This window comes from Purpureocillium takamizusanense, chromosome 7 (genome assembly GCF_022605165.1).
Source record: "Purpureocillium takamizusanense chromosome 7, complete sequence".
Taxonomy (NCBI): Eukaryota; Fungi; Ascomycota; class Sordariomycetes; order Hypocreales; family Ophiocordycipitaceae; genus Purpureocillium; species Purpureocillium takamizusanense.
Window position 1 is genome coordinate 856,667 of NC_063074.1, and position 22,040 is coordinate 878,706.

A 22,040-nucleotide genomic window follows, 5' to 3' on the forward strand; every position below is an offset into this window, starting at 1 on the left:
ACCATTCAACTCATCTCAGGTTGACGGCCACATGCCTTGCCCGTGTGACTTCCTGAAGTCCAGTCGCTACGAGGTTCTAGGCTAAATTCCAACCAAACCCCCCTTCACCCAATCCCGGCGGCTAGTATGACGCCCAGTGGCAGGACTCCAGTTTTCCATGCAAATACAAAGAAACAACAACGCCACGCTGACATGCTTCGTCCGAGAGGCTCATATCTTCATGCAATTCGTAACGGCGGCCGACGGCGTTGTCAGTGTTTAGGGGTACGGAGCGTAGAATGGTGCGGGAGGGTGCGATACCCTGGATGTCATCGGTCTCCTATCCCGTCGAGTCGTGTTCCGCCTGTCTACCGTCATGTCCCTATCACCAAAGGCGGGCGGTAGCGGGCCCCTCGCAGCCGGGAAGGGCCCACTTCCACCAGCACGACTGCTGCTGGAGCTCTCGTCTTCGGTGCCAGCTCTCCTTATGGCTTTGCGACTGCCACCGTTCAGTGCACTCAGAGGAGGATCCTTTACAGCTGGCTCGTCGTCGGCGGGGAGCGTGAGCTCCACTAGACCAAAGTAGTACTCAAGAACTTCGGGGTAACGCTGAACCGACGCCTGCCAGTCCTCATCGATGCCGCGCTTGAGTAAAGCTTGGGCGTCGGCGATTTGATTGGGATGGGGTGGAGCGTTGTAGTGGTAGAACGCATGGGCCGATATTTGGTCGAGGTGTGCCGAATGCGCATTCTTTCGGCGCTCAGCGAGAAGTCGAAAGTACTCGAGTACGTAGTCTTGGGCATGGGCGCGCACCCAGGATCTATATGCACGACGGCTCGTTAGAGATTCCTCATCACCGGCGTAGATGCCATCCCTGGGAAACAAACAGGGATAATAGCGATACAGTAAGGTTGGACAACGGGGCATGCAAACCTGATATCGGAGTAGATGGAGCGCATCATGCGGTCCTCGGCCTGGCGGACAGCCATTTCGAGCCCCTTGGCTTCACAGTCACATGCTAGCGTAGCCGGGGCGTTGCATATGGCGCAGTTGGGATCCATCTTGATGACGGTTTTGCGTTGCGGTTTCTCCTTGGCTTCTCTAGTGTACATGGTGTGAGCGTGATGGTCGACGCCGTCGACGGTGCATGGAACGGTGTGACGAAAGGACAGGGCCGGAATGCTGCTGGGCGGAGCCGAGGGAAAGGCAACAAGAACAAGACGCCCGATATAATCGTACAACAGACGGAAACTAAGGCATGGGGACAGGTAAAGGAAGTCAAGGCGACTGGAGGCCCTCCCTCTTTCGTACGCGGGCGAGAGACCTCATTGACGGCCACCGAAACAGGTGTTGAAGGGGCGACGGTGGATGAGGGCGAGGTTGTACAATGTTGCGTTGGAGATGGCAAGAAGGGAAAAGGCTTGGAGAAGAGCGACTGACCTGATCTACAACAGTGCGATGGTGGCCTACGGCAACTGGCGGTAAACGGTGCACAGGCAACGGAGCCAGGCGGCGGCGGCGGCGGCGGCGGCAGTGACAACAGCAGCACACTCTAGTCCGGCGGGCGCGGTGCGGTGCGTATGTAGAAGGGTCGTTATTAGAGTGGCTTCGCGCATGAGCAGCACAGGCAGGTAAGTAAGGTGTCGTGCCGGAACCGGTAGCAAGCAGGGTTGGCGCAGGACTGGTAGCAGCTCTCGTGGCCTCAGTGGTGGGAAGGCAGCACAGCACAGCAACAACTCGGGGAGAGAAGAAACGGGGGGGTTTCCTGAGCTGCCAAGCTCCTTTGGCGGATCGATGCGCGGACGAGCGCCGGATGGGGTCGAATGAGGTGGTGAGAAGGGTGGTAGTGGCACGCGGACACGCACACGGAGAGTGTCGTGGCTCGAGTGCGCGAGCGTGGGAGTATGCAAGATGGCCCAATCGAAGGGCAGGTCCGGCGCCAATGGGGCAGCGATGACGAGCAATCGAACCGGACGAGAGGCTGGGTGTCGCGGAGGGAGAAGGGCCAGACCGAACTGGCACCCGTGGCCGACGGGCAACGAGCGGCGGCGGCGGCGGTAGAGTTGGTGGAGGTGGTGAGGTAGACGTTGCAAGTCTGCAGTGGCGACGATGGTGGTGCCGGTGCTGCTGCTCGCACTGGTCTGCGCTGCAGTGGTAGCGGTGGTGGGTGGAAGAATGGTGGCCTCCGTCCGTGTAAGGCGAGAAACGACTCTGGCAGCAAGAATAATCAGCCCATGCGCCGGCTCGAGGGGAACGCAAGAGGGCGAGGGCCGCCGACGTGAGAGGCAGAGGACGGCGAGCGGTGCGGTGCGGTGCGGTGCGGTGCGGTGCGATGCGGTGCAGGGCGCGGGAGCCACGACGAGGCGTCTCAATGGCCCAAGGCGAGGTTGTGCGGCTTTGCAGCTGGGCGTCGACGTGTCTCTGGCTCTCTGCGGGGGCGTGGAGGCCCGAGGCAAGGCAGGCGGGCAGGTGATGATGTACTATTATCAATACACGACCAGCCAGTCCCGCCGGTTCTGGTCCGGTTCAGGTCGACATCGGGCGAGGATCCCAGAGAGGGCGTCGTAGCTTCTGGAAGACCGGCGGACAAGAGGCTCGTCGCGATGTCATCGCCGTGACTCAGGGGAGCCTCAAGGGAGCCGATGCGATGCACGAGAAGCCAGGAACCTGGCCGCCTTGTCGTGTGTCGTGACTTCCAAGATTTCAAAAGTACGCAACAAGTACGAAACACTCGGTAAAACATGAAGGGGCGGTGGCCCGAGCTCCTGCCTCTCAGAAACTGGGGGGTCTTCACAAGGCAAGAGTCGAGGCCAGAAAACAATGTGCGCTTCTCGTGACTACTTTCGTCGTTGGCGCCAAAGATGCTTTGCTCCCTGAGTTGACGGCCACTGTTCGCTGGGCAGTTCACCGCATTTTCCCCCTACCGGCGCGGCGCGTTACGGATGGACGGACCAGGTAGGTACGAGATACATGGTGGTAGGTAGCATGTACTACTCTGTACGAAGTACATGCAGGCCGGATGTGTTGGCACGAGCCCCGACGAATTGTCGAATCACACCGATGCCCAGCCGCCTGCAAGGCGCATCGTCAACGCCGACTTGGGCTCTGTCCCATCCTATCCCGAGTCAGGGCGATCTCGAGGTTTCGTCCGTTATTTCTTGTTTAGCGGCAAAGGCCGAGGTCTCGCTGGGAGGTCCAGTGCGAGGGTGAAGCGGGACCACGGCGTTCGATATATGCTACGAATACGACGGGACCCCAGAGCTCAGCAGCGGATGCCCTGCACATGATGGAACCTAGAGCATCGAGGCGGATTCGATCGACGCGCAGATGAATACGAAATAGGTAGTTATTGGTCGGGCACAAACATGGCGAAACCCCCTGACGACTCCGGTCCCGCTTCAGGCCGAGGGCCGTCCCGCCACCCAGCCGGCAGGTGGACCCAAGACGTGATGCCCTACGGCGGTTGGAGTCTCTGTAGTACTCACACTGCCCGTGTACCTGGCCCGTAGCACGGACAGCGCCTAGCGGGCTTGCGCGGTGACGCCCGCCGGCATCCTGGCCGGGACCTGCGTTATCTTATCGGCATCCGGGCAACGTCGACAAATCTCCGTCGCCAGTTTTCTGTGCAATCCGTCACCTCGCATGAAGCACAGGCAGCCTGCGCCTCGCCACAACCACACGCTGCTGCCGCCATGGCCGTCCGCTCCACGGGAAGCGTAATTCTGGCCCCGTTTCTCTACCCAACTATCTTCAGGCCCCTCCAGGCCCGCGTGGTCGGGCCAGCCCTCTGTCGCGCCCACTCATCTTCCGCTGGCCCGTCAACCGTCAACGACCTTCCCGAGTCGCGACTCAACCCCCGCCCCGACGACTACACAGCGCCGTCCTTTATCGACAAGGCTGAGCTGACCCTCCAGGCTGGCCGCGGCGGCAGCGGTTGCGTCTCCTTCCAGCGCGAAGCATTTCTGCCTGACGGCCCCCCCAACGGCGGCGACGGAGGCTTCGGCGGCAATGTCTACATCCAGGCCGCCCACGGCGAGACCTCACTCCACAAGCTTTCCCGACGCCGCTTCATCCGTGCTGGCCGCGGGAAGCATGGCCAGGGAAGCGGAAAGGGCGGCGCCAGAGGCGAAGACATGGTCATCACCGTCCCCGTCGGCACCGTTGTCAGGGAGCTGGAACGGCAGGATCCCGCCGCCGAGGAGGCGCTCAACATACAGGCCTGGCTGACCATGCAGAAGCAAAAAAAGAAGGAGCAGCGATTGGCCCTGGAGGCCAAGACAAAGCTGGAAACAGACATTGAGGGAGATGAAGTCGACCAATCTACCGAGGACGACGGCATCTATCGCAGACGGCGGAAGCAATTAGAGCAGGAGGTGGAGGAGGAGGACCTGGAGCTCGACGATCCCCAACGTCAAAAATGGCTCTTGTACCCGGGCATGTCCAAGTCCGAGATGAAGAGTACCTCGTTCCCCCAGCTCCCGCGACGCACAAGGCTCCTCCAGCAACCTCCCGCCCCCGTGTACCTCGATCTCTCCCGCCCAACGCCACAGCCCATCCTGCTCGCGGCGGGCGGCATCGGCGGACTGGGCAACCCACACTTCACATCCCGACAGCACCCGCGGCCCATATTCGCCACCAAGGGAGAGGATGCCGTCTCCATGAGGATCTCGCTCGAGCTCAAGCTCCTTGCCGACGTCGGCCTCGTCGGCCTACCCAACGCCGGCAAGAGCACCCTCCTACGTGCCCTGACGAACAGCCGCACGCGCGTCGGAAACTGGGCCTTCACCACGCTGCAACCCAACATCGGCACCGTCGTCTTGGACAAGTACTCCGGTCGGCCATCGGTGCAGAGCCAAAGGAAGGCGGGGATCCAAGATGGCGCGCTCCCGGGGGCCGACGCGGCCGACGCGGGACCTCGAACGCGCTTTACCGTTGCGGACATCCCCGGCCTCATCGAGGGCGCGCACCTCGATCGTGGTCTGGGCATCGCCTTCTTGCGCCACGTCGAGCGCGCGGGCGTTCTCGCCTTTGTCGTCGACCTCGCTGCCGGCGACGCCGTCCGCGCCCTGCAAGCTCTGTGGTGCGAGGTCGGTCTGTATGCGCAGATGCGCGACGAGGAGGAGCAGGACCGCCAGGTCGAGTCCCGCGTCAACTGGGACCTCACATCCGAGGGCAGCGCTGCACTTCGCGGGCCCGTCAGCCTCATCAACGCCGAGTTTGCCGGCGGCAAGGAGCAGGTATCGCCGGTGCTACACATTGCAGGCAAGCCGTGGTTTGTCGTCGCTACCAAAGCAGATCTGCCCAGCACGCAGGATAATTTCCGACAGCTCAAGGCCTATCTAGACGACGTGACCGGCGGCAAGGCGGCGCATCCTAGCGGCGTTGATGGCGCGTGGGCGCGAGACTGCGCAGCCATCCCGGTCAGTGCGATCAATGGCCAGAGAGTGGACCGCATCGTGCACTGGACGGTTGGATTGTTGGACGAGTGAGCGTGCGCCTCCGGTTCATCACATCATGTACTGCCAAGTCCTGTACCATTAGAGACCCTATATTTTATATTTGTATTTCGACGTAATGGCAAAGATTGTACATCTGTAGGCCCCAAAACAACCCAGTCCCATTTCCAAGCTTTTCCATTGTAAATCAAGCATTATGCCTCCAGAAGCTCCGTCGGCTCCGCCTCCATCGCGGCGGGAGCATCCTCATCGAGGGGCTCCGGCGTAGGCAAATCTTCCAAGTCCACGTCATGGCCGGCGGCAGTAGCATCCTCTGCCGGCGCAGGCTCGTCGCCCTTACTTCCACCGTTAGCTTGGTCCTTGCCCTTGTTCTTTTGCAGCGCCGGGTTGATGAGCGGCGATGTGTCGTTGAAGATACGCAGCAGCATGGCCGAACGGTCTTCCTTGGGCAGCATGAGGTTGAGCGAGTGGATGCTCTTCCACAGCGGCAGGGCCATGCGCTCCGAGAATTCGGGGTCCGTGCCGTCGGGCTCGATGCGCAGGACACAACATCCCATGCCGACGTCGCGGACCTGCGCGCCAATCTCGTCAAACTCGCGCCACTCGTCGCCCACGATACGGGGGAACATTTCTATGAGTAGCCGGCGGAGCGTCTCTTTCTTGTGCAGATGAATCACTCGCGGCTCCCCGACATAGCCCTGCAGGATGGGCATACCTTCGGCCTGGATGCGCCACCGGCAGACCTCGGCAGACGGGGCGTCCTGCTTCATGTACATTCGAACACCGCCGTGCACGAAACGTACGCCTCGACCCTCGTTCTCCGTCAGGATATCTCTCGTTAAGGCGGTGGTGTAGTAGATGGCCTTGGCCGGCTCGCCCAACTCGTTCCGAACCATGTATCGATTATCGGGGAAGCGAGTAGAAATGCTGTAGAACTTCTTGATGTTCTGAATGACGTCGTGGGACGGGTCAAGATACTTAAACGGCTCTTCGGGCGGCCCTTGCTTCTTTTGTTTGCCGCCAGCTTCGGGCTGCTGCTGCTGCTGAGCGACCGGCGTCGCAGCCGCCGAACTCTCCTCAGTCTTGGCCTTTTTGGTCGCTTGCTGCTCTGTGTCGTCGGTATCCTCCAGTGCCCTCTTGCCGCCATTCGTAGGCACCTCGCTCTCGGCAGCGCTCTCTACTTTGGTAACAGATTCTTCTGGCTTGGTCGCCTTCTCTTCGGGTTCCGCAGCGGCCGCGCTCTTCTCTGCATCCGTGGCCGTCTCAACACTGCTGGCCTTGACAGGCACGCTGGCCGGCGCTTGCTTGGGCTCGTTCTCGTTCTTGGCCTTGAAGTCGGTCTTCTTCTCGAGGACGGTGATGAAGAAGCCGCCAGTGTCCTGCAGGTGTGGATAGACTCTCATGCAGCGCTCCAGGGGTAGGTCGTGACACTCGGTACCTTCAACCTTGGGAAACATGGTCTGCACAACACGTCCCGGGATGACGCCCTCGTTTTCGTCGTTCGCGAACTTCTCCACCTCTTCCCAGGAGTCCCACATACGACCGGACTTGTCCATGATTTTCCACTTTCGCATGCCTGGCACTCGCTTCAGACCTTGGAGCTGGTCGCTATTGTCCACGATCTCGATGGTTTCTGCGCCACCACACCTCTCAATGGCGGAGGCAACAACGGATTCGTTCTCGACGGGGTTCATGCTGCAGGTAGAGTAGACAACGCGTCCGCCAACCTTCAGCAGCTGCAGAGCACGAACCAAGATGCGGATCTGTGTCTGATGCAGTCCGAGCGCATTGCCGGGATTCCAATCTTTCCACAGGTTGGCGTTCTTCCGCATCGTGCCGTCTCCGGAGCAGGGAACATCAGCGAGGATTCGGTCGAATTTGAGATAGCGGGGCTTCGTCGGCGAATCCTCCTTGGGCGGCAGCCGGATAGAAGGGAACTGGGTAGCATCGTGGTTCGTCACGAGGAGGTTAGGTGAGGACAGACGCTTCAACTGGTGGACCAACATGTGGCCGCGCTTGTAGTCTGAGTCGTTGGCGATCAAGAGGCCAGTCGCCCTGCCATTGTCGGACGGGTCGGCTTCGAGATCAGCCTCGATTTCTTCCTGGGTCTCTTCGCCGAGCTCGAGGCCGTCCTCTTTGGCAAACGACCGCAAGACCTTCCTAACGCGCGCCTCCTCACCTCGATGGAGCATCTCGAGAAGCTGCGCGGACTTGCTTCCTGGCGCGGCGCACATGTCTAGGACGGCCATGCCCGGTCGGAGATCCATCAGCCAGGGTGGGATCATGCTGACGACCTCCTGGCGACTAATGTTTCCGACGCTGGTCTCGGACACGAGGAACTTTTGGAAGGCGGCGAAGGGAGGGAACTTACGGACGACGTTCTTGGGCGTCGTCATCCACCACGCGAGCTCGTCGGGGTACCACGGGACGGGCTTGGGCGGTTCGACAGGTCGACCATCCTGGTGCTCTATCTTGACAATCTCGGGAATGTATCTCGTCTGCAGGAGCCTCTTGACGGCGAGGGCGTGTCTATCCATGTCACGCGTCAGCCAAGGAACTTGGATCATGTGGTGGCGACGGGAAAACACACCCTTTGGAGCCGCAGAAGCGGAAGCTATTGGGCAGTTCGCGCTTCAGCGCATCCCAATACTGCTGCTTCTCCTCTTCCGGTAGCTGCAGCAGAGTATCGTAGTATTCCTGGAGCCTCTCGTTCTCCTTGACGATGACGCCAAAGTCGCGCCAGCCGCCATTGTGCGAGGCACCGCCGCGGCCACCGCCACCGCCGCCACGTCGATTCTTGCCCTAAAAGATCCAGTGTGTCAGCGCAATCCAATTGAGTAGAAATTGAGAGGTTGGCAGGGACGTAGGGTCGCTGCGTACTCTAAACTTCTTGCCCATTGCTGCGATTCGGATTGGCGTTGCTTGCGGTTGCTTTGCAGTTGGAAAATTTCCTAGAGCCGCCAGTGAAAATGATGGATATGCGTGCCATGCCCAGACACCGGCGAGGAATGCCCCGCACTGGCGCTGCCGCCGTCTGCTAGCGTGACATGCCGACCTTATCGATACGATTCACTCGGCCCAAGCAACCGAGCACAGTTTCAGGGTCCCGACCGTCAGCGGTTCCAACTTCCCTGTACGAAGTAGGTGCTTGCACACCGGGCGTCGAGATGATGGTGCTGAACTGAGCAGCCACGGCTGGTAGCCCTCCACCGCGAAGCATAGAATCAATTCACGGGCACTTTGCAAAGTATTCGCTCCACAGGTGGGATCTAACGGGAAGCAGCGTTTCAGAGATCGAATATGGCCAGTTGTCTTCATACGCGACTGCGGTAGTCAAAGCTAGATACTGTAAACCAGCTTTTCGCCGCTGATTGGTTTCATGTAAGGCTCGTCTCGCTTGAGAGCCGTCCTCGACGCCACTGACCCCGAGCCCAGCAGCGCGAACCCATCCAAGGTAATCCTCTCAAGCCCGCCAGGCATGGCTCTCACCGGGTTCGGTTCAAGCACCACCTTATCCTCCCTCGCCTGCGAGCTGAGGAAATTGAAGAAGTGGGTGGCAAACTCTCTCGCCTCCGGATTCGCAGGGATGATGCCAGCTGTCAAGACAATGTAAGCCGTCTATACGCGCAGGTCTCCATCAAACTCAGAGAGAGAGTGCCTACCATTGTATCCAATCTCGACACCGAGTCCCTCCCATACCGCGCCGTATATGGGCTTCACCTTGACCTTTGCTATATCATAGCCTCCTCCCGCGGGGCCGCGAAACACTGCGAGTTTTGCGGATGAATGGAGAGCTTCGGCGGTCTTGTATATGGTGGACTGTTCTGAAATGCAGTCCATGGCTAGGTCCGCGCCCTTGCCGCCAGTCGCGGCCTTAACCTGGTCCACCCAGTCTGTATCGCGGTAGTCAACGAGGACATCGTAGCTGTATGGCTTCGCGCGCAGGAAGTCGTGCTTGGAGGCACTGGCTGCCCCGATGAGGCGGATTCGCCGCCCCGACGCCGACGCCGACAGTTGGACGAATTGAGCCGCGTAAAGGCCGAGCGAGGTCGAGGAGCCGTAGAGGAACACATTCAGGGTTTGCTGATCATTGCCCACGCCAGAGGTACCACCAAGGTTACCGAATGGGCATGGCAGACCGAGCCGCGGAAAGAGACCCTGGGCAGCTGTAAGTCCGCACATGCTGACAGTCGACGCTGCCTCAAAAGACAAACTGTCAGGGAGTTCCCAAATAAGACTATAGGGCGCAACAATGTATTCGGCGAAAGCGCCAGGGCGGTCATTGGTAGAGCAGGCTACACGTTTCGACGAGTCAGTCCGATGCCCAGTGGCCGTAGAGGATCAAGAACGAGCCAGCGGTCAATGCACGAATCAGCGCATCACCCTACCATCTGTGAACGCCATCAAATCTGAACGAAAATATTGAAACAGTCGCACCTCCCTGAAGAAACCCAGCAACGCGGGTCCCACGCCGCGTTCGGGGGTCGGCGGAGTCGGTCAGGTCTGAGCTTGCGCTCTCGACAACGCCCGCAAAGTCAGTGCCAACGACCCGCTTCTCCTGAGTCGCAATCGGCTTCGACACGTAGAGCTCGTCAACGGGGTTGAGGGCAACGGCTTGCACACGGATGAGGACCTCTCCAGGCCCGGGCGAGGGGCGGGGAATCTCCTCGATCACAGCCTGCCGCTTCGCCGTCGTCAGGATGAGTGCCTTCATTTTGGCAGGCGTCGATGCAGCTTCTGAGTCAGGAAAAATGAATCTCGAGCCTGCAGGGATCCAAAAAGGCTGTGTGGTTCTTAATTGATTGTTGTCGCGGTACAAGAGGTTGCCAAGGTTTACGCAGTCCGCTCGTCACACGAAATGCTGGGCTGAAACTGATATAAGTTGTGAGCTTTTCGATTTTACCAGCCTGCCTTGCTTTTCTCTCAATCGCAACTATGTACAGAGCTGCGTTCATTGGTAAGCATGGAAGCATGGCTGCCGATTTGAACGTTAGTGTGTGTAATGGCGGTGGGTGGCGGCTTACCTGGACGTGGGTGTCCCGGACGCACGGCATTCTCGGCTGCCTCCATTGAGGGGGTTACGAGTCTCGACTCTCCACACTGCAGGGTGATTTGTTGCACATGCGCCCATCTAACGGTATTCAGATCGAGTCCTCGCTTTTAGGCGGAAGGCACGAACACTCGTGCAGGCTACCTAACTCTATGAAAACAACAAGATCTTTCGATTCGTGGACAAACTCGGCACCTTGCGTCGAGACGCAAGCAATCCGACGTAAGCATTGCTAGGTTTGTCGTCCAAATGAAGTTGGGCAGAGGTATTGAATATAGCGCGTTAGGCGCTTGAGCTTGAACGGCGACCTTCTCGCCGCCGCCACTTTGATCCCCGAGATCGTTCGCTGCGAGTGCCCCAAACACCGTGCCACTTCAGCTTTAAAGTGTGATATATGAACAACCCGAAAGGGGGGTCGTTGAAGGCTAAATAAGAACCTTTTTGTAGTCATCCAGAGAAAACTGTATTTCGAAGACTCTGGGGGGCTTCTTGGTGTCACTGTCCACTTCGCTCTGTCTGGAAGGAGACCTCCTGCCGACTACGTCCTCGGACTCCGGAGAAAGTTGACAACACCACTGCAATAGCCAACCAGGTCATCCAAGCGGCTGCATTCCTGTTCTTGGTGTGTTTTCCATTGTTCCAGCGCGGCAAGTAGAGTCGTGCTCTCCATCACGACATCAAAATGAAGGCGGAGAAAAACGGTCATCCAGGCCTGTGTCACCTCGTAGTCCTTGCGCGCCATGAGTCGCGCCGTGAGCGCGTGGATAAAATGCAAGAGCTCGTTTTCCTCCTCATCACCACCACCGACAGATAGAGACCGCAGCTCGAGATCAGCGCTGGATGGCGATAATGACTTCAAATGCTCAATAAATTCATCGTCTACGTCACTCCATTAGCATGATATGCAATCGGGGGTGGTGGTTTGCACTTACAATTGTTCGATGCCGCTGCTGAGCGGAGCTTCGTAGTGAAGAGTTCTTCGAAACGGGCCCTGTCAAGCTTGGTGATCCGGGACTTGCTGTCATCTTCGGAGACATTGGTAGAATTCTGCTGGCCAGCAAAAGGGGCTGCACCAGTGGTCGATGGCAAAAAGAAAGGGGCCTTTTCGGGTGCTCTGAGGGCCTCCTTGGGCTTGTTGCGCTCCTTGATGAGATCGAGATGTAGAAGAGTCTGCCAACGGCTCTTTGGAACCAGACTCAAAGTCATCATATCAGAGCTCAATTGCTCCACAGTTGGGGCCACAACGGCATCGTCTGATTCCGACTGATCATCCTCATAGGCGCCATCCACCATGCCCTGGTTGCCTTCGCCAGAGACCGTGGGGGCCGATACCAGTAAAATCTCCTTTTCGGATATTTGTCGTGTTGGAACATGCTTGAACAGCGCCTTATTCGTCCAAATAGTGACACCTGGCTTGCCCTCAACTGTGGCGGCGAGGTACTCTCCAGTCACCGACATCGAAAGGGCGGTGCAGGGACGCTCAAGTCGAATAGCATCAATCAAGTGACTGGTTGGCAAGTCCCAGACACGGACAATTCGGTCTCGAGAAGCAGCGATCACCCACCGGCCATCGTTGGAAAAGCAAATGTCGGTGATGGCGTCTTGCGGGCCCCAGAACTCTCGGATAGTCTTCTTCGTCTCCATGTCGACGATGCGTATAGACTGGTCATCGCAAGCAAAGGCTAAGAGATTGTTGGCGGCGTGATATCTGCAAGCTATCGGTGCCGTCATTGGCGCCCAGTCAAGCTGCTCCAGACAAGTCCCAGTGAGGAAGTCCCAAAACTTGATTTTGCCATCGAGCGAGCAAGATATGAGGAACTTGTTCATCGAGTCGACGATGATGCCGGTCACTGCTTTGGTATGCTTGCCGGTTCCAGGAGGAAACCTTCTGCCAGACTCGGATTGCAGCTGTGCGACGTCATCAGCTTGTCTGAGCTGCTGCAATCGCACCTGACGAGCTTGCGCAGGCGTCAATTTCGACGGGAATCGCTGTCGCCGCATGCCAGATTGGAGGTTGAAAGTCTCGATGCTGCCCCCTTCGGAGCCCACGACGGCGAAGCTGCCACAAGGACTGATTGCAACGGTCGACACGTGAGTGCCATCATCAGTTGGGAACGCCCAACGACCAGCACGCTTGCGACCCCAGAACCATGTTCGAGCATAGGCGTCTCCCTTATGGGCAGTGACGACACTTTCCCAACCGGTCATGCCACTGACTTCAGCGTCATTCGCTTTACCTTGGACCTGGCCCTTTTGCCACATGGGTTGCTTCCCAGGAATTGCCCCAATGCCACCATCCCGGTTAAGCGAGGTGGCAATGCACGTAATCTCGGGGGCCTTGAGATCTTCCAATGTAGTTGTTGGCCCATGTGCCAGCGCATTCGTCGACAGGATCCCGACCTTTTTGGCTTTCTTTCGAATGTTGCCTTGACTTAGTTCCGTGCTCTGACCATCGCGGCGTAAGCTCCAGCCCCAAAGGCTTCTGTCCTGGCCGCCGCTGAGCAGCCACTTGTTACCAGCCTCAGCGCCATCGAAGTCGGTGGGAAGAAATTGGAGACAATTGACCGGCCCAGAGTGGCCGCTCCTAGAATGCAAAATCCGAGGGACGGGCGAAAACGGGGTAGCGTCGAAAATCCAGGACTTCAGCGAATTGTCGAGGCCGCTGGTTACTACCACAGGCTGTCCGGCGAGAAACTCGACCTTGCTAGCGCCTCCTCGTATGCTGCGACCGTCACGGGATGGGGGGTTATGGGCGCTGCGGAGAACGCCCATGACACGACCACCACTGTTCAGATCCCAGAACGTCACGTCGCCAGTCGCCGCAGTCGCCGTCGCCATGACGCCGTCTTTGCGCCCGTCGTGGCCAGCGCCCATCCCATCGGTACGGAAAGATATGCAGTTGACTGGAGCATCGGCGTTCCCGGCCTCAATCTGAAGAACACGCTTGTCGGTAAGTATGTTTGTGATGACCAAGGGACCATTGTTGTATGCAATGGCCATCAAGGATAAGGCGGGAGTCGGTTCCATGCAGGTAACTGCGCCGCAGTCAGAGGACGGCGGCAAGATTGTGTAGATCAGCTTTCCCGTGCTGACATTCCAAATCTCGACCCAGCCATCTCTCCGCCCAACAAAAATCTTGTTCAAAAACGTAGGCATGCTAGTAATGCCTCCAGTGATCTCATTGCCCCGCTGGCTCGCAGCCATGGTGTGGATGGTGGTGTAGTGCTCTAGAGTCGCAGACTTGAAGATTTCAATCCTTGTAGAAGCTGCAGCAACGATCCAGGTACCGAAAACAATGATCTGCCTGATGGGTTCTTTGATGTCGGATGGCAATGTGAGCTCGTCAACCTTCTTGCCCCGCTGGAATATCCAGAGACCCTGTGCCGCGCCATCCACACCACCGCCCCATGCAGCCAGGACCTTCTCCTTCCACGCATACGTGGCCGTGATTTCGAGTGGTGTCTGGGGTCTAGTCATGAAGACGAGGTTGAGGCCGCGGCGCAGATCGTACGTCTGGAGAGATTTGCCAACAGAGGTTGTGATTTGGAACGTGGTCTTGCCAAGAGGGATGGATGTGAATGGGACGCTTGTGGGAGAGACGAGACCGACGGTCTAGAAAAATGTCAGTGTCAAAGTCCGCAGGTTTAGGCAAGGCAGTTGACATACTCGGAATGGAGCAAAAATGCGTGATGAACTGGCTGGCGGCTTGGTGGGATCGACAGCCCGGGATACCTTCTGGCGCTTCGCCACAGGGCCATCAGCATTTTGATGCGACATCGTGGTTGAAGGCGTGGGCGCTCGAGGCATTGGGCTGGAAATGTCTGCCTCTCGATGCTATGGGCTTGGTGGCTCGTGAACTTGAGTCGGCTGCAACTTTGGCGATCCCGAAAAATTTGGGCGGTGAGAACCGGACGAGGTTCTTTCTGCCGCCCCACCTGCCCCATTGGGCAATCTAGAACCTCCCCCCAGCCCCTCCAAAGTTTGGCACCATACTCTATGTGGTTTGTATTGCACTTGTGCCTTGTTCAAGTGGTCCCAAGCGAAAACGATGAAAACCTTGCATTTCAAGATGTCTGCCTGATCTGTCAAATGCAGGCGATTTGAAAAAAAAATCTACTCCATGGAGTTGCAGCTGCTTGTCCGACGACGTGCTGGTCTGCGAGGGGCAGATCGGCTGGTGGGAAAATGGCTTTCGAGTGCCTGGACCAATCCCAGTCCGGACGCACCATGGGATCAAGCTCGGGACGCAATGCGTTCATGCAATCGTCCCACGATCTTGCATCACGGATCGGCTAGCGGCAGGGGAAAGTTGTAGCAGCAGTTTTGACATTCTGTCAAGGGTCAGTGCTACCTTTTGTGCGCCCTGGCTCGTCCCCTTCACCAGCTTTAGCTCTGTTCTCACATTTAATGGGCGCGTAGTGGTGCTTTTCTCTTCAGGGCCTCTGCAATGGATTGCATGGGCGGCCGTCCAGTGGAGAGGACATAGATGCTCAGAGTTCGGCACTATGCGTCCTTGAAGCTACAGCTGGGGGTCTGTATCTGCTGTAGGTGCTACCAATAAGACGCAGTATATTGGCGGGTTGCGATGGACCCAGGACCAACCTCACACCAGATGCACAGGAGGCACCTAGGAGTTGAGCGGAACAGTGGCTGTGCCTGACAGAGCACGCCCTGCAAGCGCCGCGAGTGGGTTATGGGGGGGTCCGGGCCTTGCCCAACCTAACTATATGCGCGGGGTCTGGAACACCAGTAAAATGCCAGTGGCATCTGAATTGCGAACCAGACCGCTGCTACTACCCTGGGACGCCTCGCACGCCTAGGCCGGGTGTGGCTCGCGTGCGGTAAACCATCCAAGCACGTGCAGACGATTCATCGACGAGATTCTTTCGTCCCAGCTACCGCGGTTGCAATGCGACCTTGTGTCAGCATCTTCGCGTCGTGCGTCGTGCGTCGTGTCTCAGGCTGTCGATGCTTGACGGCTGCGGCAGGACCTAAGCTTAGGAGCGACCACCGCACGCGTCCAGTTGATGCGGCAGGGCGTCGAGTGGACAGCTCACGGGGCATCGATCGCTATATAGCGCGCGGCTCGGGTTTGCCTTGAGGCACCTACACAGGGGCCGTGCTATCACTGCCACGGCGACCTCCCGTCATCCATCACGCCTGGGCGGTTGTTGGCAGTGGCGGACAGACTTTTGCTAGCACCAACGCCGCTGGGGCCGACTGGAGCAAACTGGAGCAGCCCACCACACCCACCAGCAGTGCCGTCCACCACCGACCGACCAAGAGGACAGACGGGAGCCCACCCGGGCCTCACAAAATCGCCGCCATGGACCGACCGCGATCGACCGTTTCTTCCTCTTCCTCCTCCTCCACCGCCGCTGTCGCCATAGACGGGTCACTCAATCGCTTGTCAGCGTCATCATCCGCCGTCGCCCCCTCCGCCCAGGACCTCGCGGGTGGTAACCACTCGAGCTCCCTCCCCAGCGCCGCTTCGCCTGCTGCCTCTCAGCAAAGGCAGCCACGACCCCAGCAACACGCTTCAGCGCATACCCGCAGCATCTCGTCCTCGTCCCTGGCTTCCAGCTCCATCGCCAGCAGAAAGAGCCGCTATGCTGAGCCTGGCACCGCCGAGGTACACGTCGAGAGATCCAACGTCTCTGCCTCTTCGAGCTCCCCGCCCATATCTGTAAGGGGCTCCCGCTCCATTCTGCAGCAAAGTCGCAGGCAGTCTGGAGTCTCTGACACCTGGGGCGAGGATCTCGTCTTTGGCGACCCGCAATTCTCCGTCCTCGACGACACCGAGACGCCTCGTATACGGGCCGCTTCAACCTTCGACACCTCCTACCACGCCTTCCTCCCCGAGCCCGCCTTGACCGCCCGATCTTCCCTGTCAGACATCCAGGCTAGGCGACTGTCAGGAAACTCCATATACTCCCTTGCCTCTGCCCGTGGCATCTTCAATTCGTCGCCTTCAGCACAAGGGTCTGAACCTGGTGCTCCTGCTCGTTCGGTCCCAAGCCTCATGACCTCGGCGAAGGGTATAAGCTCATCGCCCTCCGAAGCCGGCGTTTCTAGTATCACCGTGACCACCTCGACAGGAACCCAGCCCGGCCATAACTCAGGATCCGGACAGCACAATTTGACGCCGAGAGATCCGCATGCGCAACCCCTAGATCTCATGCGACGTAGCCAAAGGATGGAGTCCAACATACGTTCTCAGCCTGACCGGTCCCGGAGCAGGGCCAAAAGGAGGTTCAGTGGCAGCACTGCGAACAGTAGCCACAGTCCAAGCAGCGACCGCGGGCCGCACCACCGGGAGAAGGAAGAAGGTAAGTTGACACCCCTCTACAAATCAATGGTGGTGTCTCGAGTCCTAAAACCGTGGTCAGTCAAGCCTGCTCCTTGGGGTGTCATTGGAATATGTGCCTTGGACGTCAAAGCAAGAAGCAAGCCCAGCCGGAATATTCTCAACCGCCTCATTTCCAATCGCGAATTTGATGTGGTCGTATTTGGGGACAAGACCATTCTCGACGAAGGTATGTGCAAGCACCGGCAATGTTTTTTGAGATCAGAGCTTTGGCTGACTCAAATATTCCGCAGAGGTCGAGAATTGGCCCATTTGGTGAGTCCACTCGTGCGCTGATTGCTATGGTGCTCGGTGAACCAGAAGAGCATAGTCGCGCTCGGCACTGCAAGGATGCCGTTGGCCTCGACGCAGAACCAACCCACTGACACCCATCTCGCATTAGTGACTACCTCATATCCTTCTACTCTGATGGCTTCCCTCTGGAAAAGGCCATCGCCTACGTTAAAACGCGAAAGCCCTTTTGCGTCAATGATGTGCCCATGCAAAAGATCCTTTGGGATCGGCGCGTTTGTCTCCGACTACTAGATAAGATTCAGGTACGCACGCCCAAGAGGCTTGAAGTCAGTCGAGACGGCGGGCCACAAGTCCTCAACGCCGAAATGGTCAAGCACATCAAGGATATTTCTGGCATCACTTTGGAACCCATCGACCCCAACAAGCAGACCCCTCCACGCGATGTTGAGTTGGTCGATAACGGCGACGTTTTGAGTGTTGATGGTGCCTTGCTGAAGAAGCCCTTCGTAGAGAAGCCAACCAGCGGCGAAGACCACAACATCATCATATACTTCCCTACCAGCACAGGTGGCGGTGCGAGAAAGCTCTTCCGCAAGATTGGAAACAAGAGCTCCGACTATGTCGCCGACCTCAACGTACCAAGAGCTATCACTGAACCCGGCAGCAGCTATATTTACGAAAGCTTCATGCAGGTCGACAACGCCGAGGACGTCAAAGCATACACAGTTGGACCGCACTATTGCCACGCCGAGACACGGAAGTCCCCGGTAGTCGACGGCATTGTGAGGCGAAACACCCACGGCAAGGAGCTACGCTACGTTACGGCTCTCAACACCGAAGAAAAGGAGATGGCCAGTCGAATTTCTACGACTTTCGGGCAGCGTGTGTGCGGCTTTGACCTCCTGCGAGCTTCAGGAAAGAGCTATGTCATTGATGTCAATGGTTGGAGTTTCGTCAAGGACAATGACGACTACTACGAGCACTGCGCCAACATCCTCAAGGATATCTTTGTCAAAGAGCGCTTGCGTCGTGGCGGCGTGACGCCGCCTCTGCCGTCGCCTGCAGCTTCTGACGTGGACCCCCTCGCCCGTGCAACCCAGGCCATCAAGGATCGCGAGCAGCAAGCTACGTTATCTCCTGCCCCCGCGCCCAAGTCGACGAACGGAAATCACACCGCGCACTCCAGTGTCGAACTTCAGTCCAGCGACTGCGCCCTTCTACCGCCCAGCGAGGCGCCTTCTTCCAGGGCAGACAGCTCGCTTGGTTCCATGGCGCAGAGCACCGCGCCGAGTCCAAAATTACCTCCGCCTCCCCCGGAGGTGAGCAATCACGAATCCGCATCTGCCTCGGCTTCCATCAAGACTTCTGCAACAGCCGCCACGTCGCAGCAACCGCAAGGAGAGGAGCCAGCCGCGGTTCCACCGCCTCCGAAGCATTCCTGGAAGCTCAAAGGCATAGTATCAGTCATCAGACATGCAGATCGTACTCCAAAGCAAAAGTACAAATTCACTTTCCACACAGAGCCCTTCATTGCCCTTCTCAAGGGCCACCAGGAAGAAGTCCTTCTCATTGGCGAAGCTGCCTTAGCCAGCGTCATTCAGGCCGTTGACGTTGCCTATGAGGCTGGGATCGAGGACAGAGTCAAGCTGAGGGCACTACGTAACGCGCTCATCAAGAAGGGAAGCTGGGCTGGAACCAAGGTTCAGATCAAGCCCATGTTTCGCAAGAAGAAGACTGAGGAGGCAGAGTCACACGTTCACGAAATGCCCGATGTGGACGAGACACGGGAGGCGATTGTTCCACCCAGCAACGGCGAGTGCCCAGGTCATGACATCGATACTCAACCTCCATCAAGACGGCATGATTCGGTCTCGGGCGTTACCATGTCCAAATTCACGGCAGCCGAGGAGCGCCTGGTACTCGACAAGCTCCAGCTTATTGTCAAGTGGGGAGGTGAGCCCACCCACTCAGCACGCTATCAAGCCCAGGAGTTGGGAGAGAACATGCGCAACGACCTGATGCTGTTAAACCGAGACATCCTTGATGAGGTCCACGTTTACAGTAGTTCAGAACGGCGCGTGACTGCCAGCGCACAGATTTGGTCCGCGAGTTTTCTGGACAGAAAGGATATGCCTGAGGACTTCATCACCATTCGTAAGGATCTGCTAGACGATTCGAACGCCGCAAAGGACGAGACGGACAAGGTGAAAAAGAAGCTTAAGGGGCTTCTACGGAAAGGAAATGAGCGTCCAGCACAGTTTGCGTGGCCCGAGAACATGCCAGAGCCATCTGAAGTGCAAACGCGGGTCGTACAACTAATGAATTTCCATCGGCGCGTTATGCATTATAATTATGGAAAGCTTTACAGCGGCGCAGCGACGTCTCTCAGCTCCATCTCAAACCCTAGCACCGAGAAGTTGACAGGCGAGGGTTCTAGCACATCAATATCGTCGGCTTTGTCTCACGCGAACGCAGTCAACAACATCCAGTCACGGTGGTGCAGCGGCGAGGATGCAGAGCTATTCCGCGAGCGGTGGGAGAAGCTATTTGCCGAATTCTGCGATGGCGAGAAAGTGGATCCTAGCAAAATTTCTGAGCTGTACGATACGATGAAGTTTGATGCTCTGCACAATCGTCAGTTCTTGGAATGGGTTTTCACGCCTCCAAAGGGCATGCTCGAAGAGGAATATGGCGTCAAGGACGGCAAAGGCAGAGACCTTGACGAGGGCAAGGCATCCGAGGATTCAAAGGGCGAGAAGAGTCAGAATGGCTCCCCGGAGGGATCCGACAAGGCCGATCCATCCAGCCGAGGGGCCAGCGTGAGAAAGCTTTTCCGCAGACGGTCGTTCCTCAATGGACTGAGGCACCTCAACGAAGAAGGCCCCCCCGAGCAATACTTCCGCCTATACAAGGGAACGCACCAGACTTCGCAAAAGCCCGATCCTCGAAACGACCCATTGCAAGAACTGTATCGACTCGCCAAAGTCCTGTTTGACTTCATCTGTCCTCAGGAATACGGAATTTCCGATAGCGAGAAGCTCGAGATCGGTCTCTTGACCTCGCTGCCCCTTTTGAAAGAGATTGTTCAGGACCTCGAGGAGATGCAGGCCTCCAATGATGCCAAATCCTTCTTCTATTTCACCAAGGAGTCTCATATTTATACTTTACTCAACTGCATCATCGAAGGCGGCATCGAAACCAAAATCACGCGCAGCACGATACCTGAGCTAGACTACCTCTCGCAGATCTGCTTTGAACTTTACGAGTCTGAGATGAAACCACCCCCCGAAAGCGTTGCTGCCGACACTCCGACCTTTGCCTACAGCATTCGCATTACTCTCAGCCCTGGATGTCACGTCTTCGATCCCTTGCATGTTCAGCTCGACAGCCGACATTGCATTGGTTGTGCTCCAAGGCGTAGTTTGACCCCTCACATCGACTGGCTTCAGGTCATCAAGACTCTTCGAGCCAAGTTCAACCAGTAAGTCATTCTGCAGCTGCGATTGAACCGCAGATCTTTTCGCGGCCCCACTAACATCGAATAGGGTCAAATTGCCCAAGACGTTTTTGGCCGTCAATCTTTCTGATGCATTCACATTTGAGGAGCAGGAGCGGATGGCAAATGACAATGACTTGCTCGAGATGAAGACGGTACCACCGAAGGACCTGTTATCAGGAGGGCGGGACAAGGTGACTGAGACGGGCGAAGACGATACGTCCACTGACACGACTTCGGCTAAACCCGGCCGAGACGTGACGCCAACGCCCGCAGCCGTCTGAACATGGGAAGTGTGCTGAGCGTGGCGGCCGTTGATGCCGGGGGCGTCCGGCAAGTTCAGCCCCTGGGTAGCTGATAGGGCGGCACAACGAACCGTCCCGCATGACAGCCACTCGTCCGACTAAGCGGTGTTGACCACAACAATATGGCCCCGGCAACGTTTGGCTTCCTCGGTTGCGGGACGTGGGGGGCAATGAAGGATCTGCGCCTGCTCCGAGCCAGGATGGGGACAAGGCAGTGAGTGCCTGGCCAGACGATTACGGGAGTAGCGGCATAGCAGTGGACGCAGCGTGGCGTTGTTGATGTCTGCAGCGGTCGGGTGACAGCGAGCGACAACGGAATTGGTAGCCAAGCATTCGCCCAGCGAGGCCGGCACGCTTTGCCGGGGACGTCATGGTTTCGGCTGCGGCATGTAGTATATTGTGTACAGTATGCTCACCCAATTGCGCAGTGGTCTGACGAAGAGGTAGACAGGGCCACATCGGCACGGTTACATATCGACCAGAGGGTAGACAGACCGGCGCAAAGAGTGTCCTTGTGTTGATTCGCCAGAAGCATGAGTGCGGCAAGACTCAGGCGGCTAGGGAAGTCACGTTTCGTCTGGACCGGACTATTGTCTTGTGCGTCGAGAGCGCATTCTCTTGCTTCCCCCTTCGAAGTCCGTATAAAGCACCTACTGCTCCGACCTCCTAAGGCACGCTGCGCACTGAGTGAAAGCCAGGGGTGCCAGCCCTGTCCAGCCCATCGGCGCTTCTAGAACGGCAGAGAAAGGAGACAAGAGACAACGGGCCCGAGAACACGGACCCGGGGTCAAACCCACGCCGCTTCAGGCTTAGACAGGACTAGCGCAGTCATAGGCAGCCCTGTCTGGCTCATGGCTGGCAAGGCCGGCCCGGCCAGGTGGTGCGCCAAATGTGACGGCACACACCCCGGTTGGGGGGGGAGAGGGGGAGGCCGGGTGGTTGCTGGTGCTTGGCGCGCGGCCTGGGCGCCGACGAGATTCCTGGAATCAGAAATGTTCATCGGACGCAGCCCCCGACATGGGTGGAGGGCGAGGGGGAACCAAGAGGACGAGTGGTTTCGTTGCTCCAGGCACGTCACGGTGGGCGTGGGCGGTGGAGAGTTCCTCTTCCAGACGAGGTTCGTGCGAGACGTAGTATACGATATGAGAAAAGG

At 57.8% G+C, this 22,040-nt stretch overlaps 6 protein-coding genes across 6 annotated transcripts; 2 read left to right on the plus strand and 4 right to left on the minus strand.

The window, feature by feature from the left end:
* Positions 1-258: 258 nt before the first annotated feature.
* Positions 259-1,091, minus strand: JDV02_007566 (uncharacterized protein; the record flags this gene model as incomplete). The annotated part of the gene is made up of 2 exons (XM_047989073.1): positions 259-799; positions 913-1,091. The coding sequence occupies 2 exons, from the start codon at positions 1,089-1,091 to the stop codon at positions 259-261; spliced, it is 720 nt and encodes a 239-aa protein (XP_047845072.1).
* A 2,425-nt stretch (positions 1,092-3,516) lies between these two features.
* MTG2 ([Histone H3]-dimethyl-L-lysine(36) demethylase) lies at positions 3,517-5,594 on the plus strand. The gene has a single exon (XM_047989074.1). It carries the CDS (start codon positions 3,672-3,674, stop codon positions 5,466-5,468), a length of 1,797 nt encoding a protein of 598 aa, XP_047845073.1. The 5' UTR covers positions 3,517-3,671; the 3' UTR covers positions 5,469-5,594.
* On the minus strand, positions 5,522-8,363 carry NCL1 (Multisite-specific tRNA:(cytosine-C(5))-methyltransferase). The gene is made up of 3 exons (XM_047989075.1): positions 8,316-8,363; positions 8,026-8,237; positions 5,522-7,964 (listed from the first exon to the last, which is right to left on the minus strand). Exons 1-3 carry the CDS (start codon positions 8,331-8,333, stop codon positions 5,630-5,632), a joined length of 2,565 nt encoding a protein of 854 aa, XP_047845074.1. The 5' UTR covers positions 8,334-8,363; the 3' UTR covers positions 5,522-5,629.
* A 374-nt stretch (positions 8,364-8,737) lies between these two features.
* Positions 8,738-10,393, minus strand: JDV02_007569 (uncharacterized protein). Its single transcript, XM_047989076.1, has 3 exons — positions 9,873-10,393; positions 9,098-9,730; positions 8,738-9,031 (listed from the first exon to the last, which is right to left on the minus strand). Exons 1-3 carry the CDS (start codon positions 10,147-10,149, stop codon positions 8,775-8,777), a joined length of 1,167 nt encoding a protein of 388 aa, XP_047845075.1. The 5' UTR covers positions 10,150-10,393; the 3' UTR covers positions 8,738-8,774.
* A 126-nt stretch (positions 10,394-10,519) lies between these two features.
* On the minus strand, positions 10,520-14,340 carry UTP21 (rRNA-processing protein utp21). The gene is made up of 3 exons (XM_047989077.1): positions 14,152-14,340; positions 11,418-14,097; positions 10,520-11,364 (listed from the first exon to the last, which is right to left on the minus strand). Exons 1-3 carry the CDS (start codon positions 14,290-14,292, stop codon positions 11,024-11,026), a joined length of 3,162 nt encoding a protein of 1,053 aa, XP_047845076.1. The 5' UTR covers positions 14,293-14,340; the 3' UTR covers positions 10,520-11,023.
* Positions 14,341-15,606: 1,266 nt separating this feature from the next.
* On the plus strand, positions 15,607-22,040 carry VIP1 (inositol hexakisphosphate and diphosphoinositol-pentakisphosphate kinase). The gene is made up of 5 exons (XM_047989078.1): positions 15,607-16,814; positions 16,875-17,021; positions 17,086-17,107; positions 17,235-20,567; positions 20,632-22,040. Exons 1-5 carry the CDS (start codon positions 15,812-15,814, stop codon positions 20,864-20,866), a joined length of 4,740 nt encoding a protein of 1,579 aa, XP_047845077.1. The 5' UTR covers positions 15,607-15,811; the 3' UTR covers positions 20,867-22,040.

Coding starts and splice junctions, on each gene's coding strand:
- MTG2 (XM_047989074.1), top strand. CDS start 3,672: ATGGCCGTCCGCTCCACGGGAAGCGTAATTCTGGCCCCGTTTCTCTAC.
- NCL1 (XM_047989075.1), bottom strand. Junction 7,965..8,025: donor CGCTTCTGCGGCTCCAAAGG/GTGTGTTTTCCC, acceptor TGACATGGATAG/ACACGCCCTCGCCGTCAAGA.
- JDV02_007569 (XM_047989076.1), bottom strand. CDS start 10,149: ATGAAGGCACTCATCCTGACGACGGCGAAGCGGCAGGCTGTGATCGAG. Junction 9,731..9,872: donor TGCTGGGTTTCTTCAGGGAG/GTGCGACTGTTT, acceptor CGAAACGTGTAG/CCTGCTCTACCAATGACCGC. Junction 9,032..9,097: donor TGTCGAGATTGGATACAATG/GTAGGCACTCTC, acceptor TTGTCTTGACAG/CTGGCATCATCCCTGCGAAT.
- UTP21 (XM_047989077.1), bottom strand. CDS start 14,292: ATGCCTCGAGCGCCCACGCCTTCAACCACGATGTCGCATCAAAATGCT. Junction 14,098..14,151: donor GCATTTTTGCTCCATTCCGA/GTATGTCAACTG, acceptor ACATTTTTCTAG/ACCGTCGGTCTCGTCTCTCC. Junction 11,365..11,417: donor AGCAGCGGCATCGAACAATT/GTAAGTGCAAAC, acceptor GGAGTGACGTAG/ACGATGAATTTATTGAGCAT.
- VIP1 (XM_047989078.1), top strand. CDS start 15,812: ATGGACCGACCGCGATCGACCGTTTCTTCCTCTTCCTCCTCCTCCACC. Junction 16,815..16,874: donor CCACCGGGAGAAGGAAGAAG/GTAAGTTGACAC, acceptor AACCGTGGTCAG/TCAAGCCTGCTCCTTGGGGT. Junction 20,568..20,631: donor CTTCGAGCCAAGTTCAACCA/GTAAGTCATTCT, acceptor AACATCGAATAG/GGTCAAATTGCCCAAGACGT.